The 8,788-nt window shown below is 38.7% G+C and overlaps 2 protein-coding genes across 2 annotated transcripts; both read left to right on the top strand.

Moving 5' to 3' along the window:
* Positions 1 to 457: 457 nt before the first annotated feature.
* LOC122650934 (transcription repressor OFP8-like) lies at positions 458 to 1,101 on the top strand. The gene has a single exon (XM_043844293.1). It carries the CDS (start codon positions 481 to 483, stop codon positions 1,099 to 1,101), a length of 621 nt encoding a protein of 206 aa, XP_043700228.1. The 5' UTR covers positions 458 to 480.
* Positions 1,102 to 5,338: 4,237 nt separating this feature from the next.
* On the top strand, positions 5,339 to 6,774 carry LOC122650933 (probable xyloglucan endotransglucosylase/hydrolase protein 26). The gene is made up of 4 exons (XM_043844292.1): positions 5,339 to 5,525; positions 5,701 to 5,801; positions 6,043 to 6,236; positions 6,321 to 6,774. The coding sequence occupies exons 1-4, from the start codon at positions 5,339 to 5,341 to the stop codon at positions 6,727 to 6,729; spliced, it is 891 nt and encodes a 296-aa protein (XP_043700227.1). The 3' UTR covers positions 6,730 to 6,774.
* Positions 6,775 to 8,788: the final 2,014 nt, after the last annotated feature.

The following is an 8,788-nucleotide window of genomic DNA, read 5'->3' as shown; positions in this document are numbered from 1 at the left end:
TTTGGTAAAGTACATGTACCCCCGTTTAATGCACCCAATATTTCTTGTACCCCCTAAGTTTCTGATAAATCCATGTACCATCCCTCAATATTCCACGTACCACCCCTGCTTTACCCCCCTAATGCCATTTAAGTCCACACCAAGTGTTAAATGCTAAAAAATGATCAAACTACCCTTTATTTTATGTTCTCTCAAATTTAAAAAGACCTAATTATCCTAACCTATTTGCTAAAATTTAAAAATACCAAAATACCCTCATCTTCCCCAAATCATTATCTTCTTTTACATACCCAATACCACTACCATTACAATCACCACCGTGAAGCCCCACCTCCAGCACCACTGCCACCCACCACCATTAATACCACCAACCATCTTCTTCCCCAGATCGTTTCTCCAAAAAATGAAACCCTAAACTCATTTTACTGTTTCATCTCTCAAATCCGCCATAAATCATCTGCAGAGGATGGTTTCGCAACAATGGAGATGTTGCAGAGTCCAGAATTGATGGAACAAAGCCCATGCTTTGGCTTTAATGATTCTAAGGGAAGAACTTGTCCCCCTGCATCACCCATTTCGCCATTAAATTCTTATTACAAGATTGAGGAATTCGAACCAAAAGGGGGGGAAATTAAGTCAAAGGAAACGAAGCAGAAGAAGAACCAGAGATCTATCAACAAGAAATCAAGATTTCATTTTGATTCTTCATCAGGAGAAATTGATAGTGGGTGGTTCAGTACTGAAGAATCTGGAGACGAGACAGAAACGTTTTTATCTTCAAAGAGTTTTTCTTCTGATTCTTCTGAGATTTACCGCCGGAAAGCAGCTGAGGTTCGCCGGAGAAGGAATTCTGAAATGAGTCATGACCCGTTTGACTCAGGGGGCAAATTACAAGAAAGCATTGCTGTGGTGAAGCGGTCTAGTGATCCGTATGATGATTTCAGGACATCAATGGTGGAAATGATTGTAGAGAAGGAGTTATTTGCAGAAGAGGATCTGGAGAAGCTCTTACAGTGTTTTCTGAGTTTGAATTCCTCTCATTATCATAAAGTTACTATTGATGTATTTAAGGAAGTATGGGGTACTCTGTTCTCTAATTGATCTTGGCGAATCTGACAGTGTCCATCTGCTTGATCTTTAGAAACTAGAGAAGTTGTAATTTGCTGGTGGGGTTTTGAAACCGTAAAATGGGTTTAGGGTTTCATTTTTTGGAGAAACGATCTGGGGAAGAAGATGGTTGGTGGTATTAATGGTGGTGGGTAGCGGTGGTGCTGGAGGTGGGACTTCAGGGTGGTGGTGGTGGTGTAAAAGAAGATAATGATTTGCGGAAGATGAGGGCATTTTGGTATTTTCAAATTTTAGCAAATAGGGCAGAGCAATTAGGTCTTTTCAAATTTTAGAGAAGATAGAAGAAAGGGTAGTTTAGTCATTTTTTAGCATTTAACACTTGGTATGGACTTAAATGACATTAGGGGGATAAAGCAGGGGGGTACATGGAATATGCAGGGGGGGTACGTGGAATATTGAGGGATGGTACGTGGACTTATCAGAAGCTTAGGGAGATACGAAAAATATTGGGTGCATTACAGGGGTCAGTGTATTTTACCCTATATTTTTCCTTTTTTTGCTAAAAGTCAGCAAAAGATTATATCAAAACAGGAAAAAGGGTGTACATGATAAATTTGGGCATTCTTGGACTAGAATAATAATGTCTGATTTCCACCTTCGGCAAGGCCATCAATAGAAAACAAGATATTGAAATAGTTTCTCTCAAGATTCCACTTTCGGTATTGCCATCAACAGACTACAAAAACCTCAAGAAGAACAAACGAAGAAAAACAAAAAAAAAAACAAAGAATTCCCAAATGAAGAGAATACAATTCATCATTTTCAAAACGGAACTGTGGTATATCCTCATGATCCTAAGTAAGGTCATGATGAATAAAACTTGGACACGTATCCCAAGTGAAAGATGCTTCCTATGAAGCATATTTCTTTGACAAAGAGTCTGCGATTGCGTTCACCTCTCTATAGCAATGTGATATCCTCCAATAAATTGAATCCAGATAAGATTTGAGGTACTTCCATTGTTGATGAATTTTGAAGGAATTTTTTGATTTCAAATATTAAAAATCACTACATTCGAGTCACTTTCAATTCATAATCTATGAGTTCCCTTTCCTCTAGCCAGATAGATACCCATAAAAAAAAACTGATAATTCTGCCTAGAAAAAATTGAGCGAACTCCTAAGAGATTAAAGAAGCTGCCCAAAGATTCCCCATTACTATTTCAAAAAAAATACCAGCACCACCAGAGTTTTCCGAGTTTTCCAAGGAACACCCATCAATATTCAATTTGATCATTCTCAGATCAGGTTTAATCAAGAACATCTCGACAATCCTTTCAGTGGAATGATAATTGAACCTAGCATCAAAATATTTAGACAAGATTAACTCACAATTGAAGATATGGAGCAAGACATAAAGGAAGCCGCCTCTCTTAAAATATACTATCTTTTTCCCACTCCTTAATTTGTGGCAAAATTGTTACGGAGATCCTCATATTTCTTACTTATTCTTACCTTACCATCTTCTTAGTTTCATCTCTAGCAAATATATATTTTTTTAAATCCTCTACATCCTTATTCCTTTACCATGTTTTAAAATTAGATTTCTTAGCCCCAATGGCTTCTTAAACTTCATCATCCTACCACCAAGTTTCCCTAGATGAATATCACTTTTTTATATATTTGCCTAAAATTTCTTTTGCTACATTCCTAATATAAGTAGTTATCTCATTCTACATCATATTCGTGACTTCATTAAAGCCCTACCTTTCCTATGTTATTATTTATGAGTATGTCTTCAAGTTTTCTCGTTAAGCTCTACCATCTTTTCTTAGGGACATAATCCCATATTTCCTGTGATTCAGTGTTTTAAAACACAAATCTGTACCCATATGTACTAGAGTCACGCTCCCAAACAGGAAGTCATCCAACCCAATAAAGGTGATCATCTTGGTTGGGAATGGGGTTCGGGTACTGGACCGGTGAAATCCCATCAGGTCTACTTAGGTCAAACAACTAGTCAACATGCCTTGGTAACATGTACGGGGCGACGTCCGTTGCATAACACCTGATCATAGTTTCCGCTTTCTCATAGTTGAAGAAATCACCAAATATTGAAAATCGCTGAATGGAGGGTGCTGCCTCACCTTGCTCCATTCCGCCATTGAGAAATGGTCATTAATCTGCGTTGAGTGGTTAAGCTCTCCCATCGTATTCCTTGCAATCTTTACATAATAACCAATCATCCCTTTTTATTATTATTATTATTATTATTATTATTATATATCTACACATATATGGCATATATGTTCTATATAATTAATATTAAATTAGAGAGCAGGGTTCTAGAGTGTTTATACTATTCATCACACCCTTAATAACTATTGTGTTGTAGTTCAGTCATCAGTGGGGATCCAAAGATTTGGTGAACAAGTTGTCCATATCATTTTAATTAATGGTAAAAATTTTAGACCAGTCTAATATTCCCATGTGTAGCTATAAAGATCCAAAAAAAAAAGTTTGATGATTCTATAAAATGATCTTAACATGAACTTAATAATAACTATTAGAAAATTAAGAAGAAAAATCCCTATTAAGTCATATGGTTGAGATTGGACATTACTTTGACAAAGTCTCCTATCAAGGAAAATCCAAAATACAACCTTTCAAATATTCTATCTACATGGTTTGGAAGTGATAGACATGATGAAAGGGTTAATGAAATTATTTTGCTATAGGATTTATGCGGTGGAATGGTGTTCATGCATGTTAATGTACATGGGCATCATTAATTGTCATTATGCGTAAAATGTTTTATTAAAATTGAGAAATCAGCATGAGCCAACTCATCTGCCTACAGGCTAAAATAATTGTTATTCAGTTGTGCTCAGGCTAAAGAATAAGATTGACCAACCAGGCCCAATTCATAAAGATCACTTCTTTTTACGGGGAGAAGGAGCTAATTCTTTTACGATTTGATTTCTTAATTGTCTGATCGTAAAAAATAGGAAAGAGAATGCTACTTTAGTGCATGAAATGATCACTGCATTCTTGGGAAATTCTGTCTTTTCATGAACACGCAACGGTCATTTTGCACACCCATGTGTCTGGGCAGCATACTGCACGTGCCCAAGTAACATTCTTTCTCCTAAAAAATTACAGATTGACATATATATTTCGAATGTCAACCAATGTCTAACAATGTGATACCTTAGAAGAACACGAGCTGAGTTCGAATGAGGCTTCTATTCTAGCACTTAGACCCAGTTTCCCTTCGGCCATGATGAATGAGTCTCCCTTAATTATGAATCATCACGGTAGTACGTAGGATAAGCATCATTATGAGGAGAGGGTAGTTTCAATTTCATCTAGTAAGGTATAGAGTAATAACAACACTAGATGGGGAGAAAGTTTTCCTCCACTCAAGGTAAAGAAAAAGTACACCCATCTAAAATTGATAATGCCCCTAAGTTTACAGAGTCGATAATGCCCTCCCAATTATTATGAGTACCCATCCCGGAATCAGGTTCACGTACGTGAACGTAGGAGAATGGCTGACAACCGTTTAGATGGAATCCACCCTGTAGCCCAAGACACCCAAACCCATTGACAAGGATCCTTTGTTCACCTTAGGTGAAGGAAAACTACCTCCCTAGATGGTTTTAATTTTCGAGGGGTGAATGTTCATGTACGTGAACAACTCACAACCGTTCAGATGGAACATTCTCACAGAATAGATTCCATCTGAACGGCTGTGAGTTGTTCATGTACGCTCACACGTACATGAACATTCCCTGCACGTACATTTAATTTTCCTTCACCTATGGTGGAGAAAAACTTGACTTAGAGCATGAAAATGATATAATGCCGTCTTTGCTTTGCTTTTCTATCTTCTCCCAGCTATAGGCGTGCACGTCGATTCGTTGCAGACAATTTCTTCAGCTACCCTACATGAGTCAACTCCATCTCTCTCTCTCTCTCTCGCAGTGATTGTTCCTCGCACGTAGTCTTTCCAGTCTGTCGGTTCTGGATAAGAAAAATTAAAAAAAATGAAAAACTAAATTAAATTAATAACTGACTAGGGTCTGTTCTCTTGTTCTGCTTTTATAAAACCCTAGCTCACAGACCATCTTTCAATGCATCACGACTTCAGTTCTATCTTCCAGAGAATTGAAGAGGAAGATCGAAATTCATTGTTTCTAGTTACCAAAAGGATCGAAGAGTACTTACTGAATTGAAGGAGGGAGATATTGAGGTGGTTTTGGGTTGGCATGGCGACCAACTTAAGAGCTGATCTCTTCATTACTCTTGCTATCTCTTTGATTGCAGCAGTACTGATCAATCTGAGTTTCGTGGATGCCACATTTCCCAAGAGTACATCCTTTACTTGGGGAGCTAATCAAGCTGGGATCGCCGGTAATGGTGACGATCTTCAACTTATGTTGACCAATTGGTCAGGTATTTACCTAGCTACTTATCTATAACACTTTTCTTTTGAAATTAAGGTTGTGTTTGGCATGATTTCTTGGAATGCATTTATTATTAAACTAGAATTAATGATTTAGAAAAAATACATACCATACCAGACCCAGCTAACTCTAATTTATTGTCTTGCATTTTGGGGTTTTTTTAGGGTCTGGAATTCAATCGAAAAGAGCGTTTCTCTTTGGCAGCGTAGAAATGTTAATCAAATTAGTATCTGGAAATTCTGCTGGCACTGTTACGGCCTACTATGTAAGTATTTAAAAAACAGTGGAACACGTAGATCATCATTTAAATGATCCATCTTGAAATAGTCTCTCTAGAAACAGGGGTAAGGCTGTCGTACATTTGTCCTTCTCCAGACCCTGCTAAACGCGGGAGCCTTGTACACAGTGTACATGCATTTCACTTTTTATATATCTCTTTAAATCAGATATATATATATATAACGAAAAAGGGCTAAAATTCCATCTCGAATTCTGATCTGTTACAGATGTCTTCCACTGGTAACAAACATGATGAGATAGATTTTGAGTTCTTGGGGAATACATCAGGACAACCTTACACTATTCACACAAATTTATTCGCTAATGGTGTTGGAGGCAAAGAACAGCAATTTCATGCTTGGTTTGACCCAACTTCTGATTTCCACAACTACACCATCCATTGGAACCCAAGCGAGATTGTGTGAGTTCCCTTTTTAAGTTCCAAAAATTTTGCTTAATTCCCATCACCATATCTTATATATGGGTCTATTTGGTATTGTTTCAGGTGGTTCATTGATAGTATTCCAATCCGAGTGTTTAAGAACTATGAGAGCAAGGGCATTGATTACCCACACCAACAAGGGATGAGGGCTTATTCCAGCATATGGGATGCTGATAACTGGGCAACCCAAGGTGGACGTATAAAAATTGACTGGAAGAGTGCACCCTTTGTGGCTAGATTTAGAAGGTTTAGGGCAAGGGCTTGCAAGTGGAGTGGACCAGTTAGCATCACCCAATGTGCTGCCAATACTGCTGCCAACTGGTGGACTTCACCTGTTTACAGCCAATTGAGTAACGAACAAATTGGTCAGATGATGTTGGCTAGAAACAAATCCATGATTTACAACTACTGCACTGATTTTGCTAGATTCCAAGGGAATTTCCCTCCTGAATGTTCTTTGCCACAATATTGATTAGTAGAGAAATATTATTAATTGCAGCTGTGATCCATGCCATGCACCCATTGTGATATGTTTAATAAGATTGTACGGAAAAGCTATATTATTAGTAGAGAAATATTGTTGTGTTGCAAATTCTTTCCATTAATTATTTTCCCTTCACATATAGAAGGCAATCCACTGTAATCATTTCTTTCATTATATGATGAAAAATCTTTTCTTCCTTCATTCTCAACTTCAGCTTTTGTTGTTGCCTGGCTAAATGGCACCAACAATGGTGCCATCTAGACAAAGTGGGGTGATGGAGAGAGTGTTGTGTATTTATATGTTTTATTTAAGTTTAAAAATGTATTTGGAAATATTTCCCTATTGCATGTTCTTTCCCAATTATAGAATGGCCACACTGAAGAAAAATTTCAGCTTATGGGGGGAAAAGGACTACCCTCACAAGTTTTTATTAGCAAAATGATTTTCAAAATCGGATTCGATGATGTGGATAACTGTTTTTTGTCATTAAAGACCAAGCATTAACTAATGTGCGAGAATGGTGCAAATCGGCCATATATTCCCGAATTTTTCTCCTCTCAGGTTCCCTGACCGGTCAACTTTGCAGGTTCCTCTCATAGGGGGTGCGGAAATGACGACCTCACCCCACCCGGGCAGTGTGTTCGGGCAGGGGTGAGATCATCATTTCCGCCCCCTATTAGAGGAACCTGCGAACCTGACCGGGCAGGGAACCTGAGAGGAGCACGATCGCAGATTCCCCCCCCCCCCAATATTGCCAAGCAAGCATCACCCATTGTTGTACTTTTTTAGCAAAATTTTTGGGCAAATATATGTTATCACCACATCATTGGATTGTTCTCGAAACAATATTCTCAACGATATATCGTACGTTGAAAACGGACTTATGGATCAAAAGCCATGGTCGTCAGAACATTAGTTGCATGGAACCCCATTCTGTCACTTGCATATCCACATGATGACTCTGTGCGGATCCACACAGTACCCATATAGACTGTAACCATATTTGGGGGGGGGGAATCCCACATTTGGCCATTTTACGTACCACCTCGCATTTCCTTTCACCCTAGTTAGGGGACTGACCTATAAGGCAAAAGTGGTTTTTTATTGTGACTTATCTTACATAGCCCGATTGACCAATATTAGCCCAATTCGGTTCCCACATGATTTGAACCAAGGCAAGGTGTCAGAACTCTCCTTCCTCTCTTGACTCCACAAAGCAGAGCATAGTAGAGCAATCACCAGTCAGTTTTAGCATGGGCCAAACAGAGGATGAGTGTCGGGGTACCCAAATGAACTTTCAAGTAGATCAATTGTAGCCTGAGATGGTCGAAGTAAAGCAAGTGATGGCCTAACTCCTCCAATTTTCCAAAACTCAGATCAAAATTAATATAGCAGCATCGCCATTAGGGGTACATGATCAAGCTAGGCCCACTACACAGAGGGTAGCCCCGATTACGCCTCGAGCCACTTAAATGCTAGTATTCGAAGAAGAGGAAGATGATGTTGTGATAAACACCCCTCAAGAATAGTCGAAGACTAAAATAGAAAAAAAGATGAGAGAAACTTGAGAAGTTGGAACAAGCCTTTGGAAGCAGTGAGGGTATAGAGGATCAGATGATTGACACAGAAGGTATGTGTTTTCTCAGATGTCAACATTCTTAAAAAGTTTAAATAGCTGTTTGACAAATTTGATGGGCTGGGTGACCCTATGACATATTTACGAGCCTACGTGAGCTTGATGAAGATGCATAGATTTTTTTACGAAAAATTATATTGCGATCCCTTGAGGTTTGTCCTAAATACAGGGCGACCCCTTGTGTTTCTAAATTATACAGCCACACCCCCTGAGTTTAGGTTAGTTATTACAGTCAGCCCCACTCCGTTAGTTAGGTGTTACGGTGTTGGTAAAGTTTGCCTTCAAATGACTAATAAACCCCTGATGGGGTATGAGCTTACCATTTTGCCCATAGGGCATCCCTAACGTCACACCCCCTTCACCTGTTTAGGGTTCTGGCACTCTTGCAGCGGCAGGGAGTTTAGCTTCCAC

Source organism: Telopea speciosissima, chromosome 2, assembly GCF_018873765.1.
Source record: "Telopea speciosissima isolate NSW1024214 ecotype Mountain lineage chromosome 2, Tspe_v1, whole genome shotgun sequence".
Taxonomy (NCBI): Eukaryota; Viridiplantae; Streptophyta; class Magnoliopsida; order Proteales; family Proteaceae; genus Telopea; species Telopea speciosissima.
The sequence above is the reverse complement of the archived record's forward strand: the minus strand, read 5'-3'. Positions and strand labels throughout refer to the sequence as shown.

Bases quoted from the DNA above. Each gene is read 5' to 3' on its own strand.
- LOC122650934 (XM_043844293.1), top strand. From the start codon at position 481: ATGGAGATGTTGCAGAGTCCAGAATTGATGGAACAAAGCCCATGCTTT.
- LOC122650933 (XM_043844292.1), top strand. From the start codon at position 5,339: ATGGCGACCAACTTAAGAGCTGATCTCTTCATTACTCTTGCTATCTCT. The intron at 5,526-5,700 runs GTATTTACCTAG...GGGTTTTTTTAG, and splicing joins TATGTTGACCAATTGGTCAG to GGTCTGGAATTCAATCGAAA. The intron at 5,802-6,042 runs GTAAGTATTTAA...GATCTGTTACAG, and splicing joins GCACTGTTACGGCCTACTAT to ATGTCTTCCACTGGTAACAA.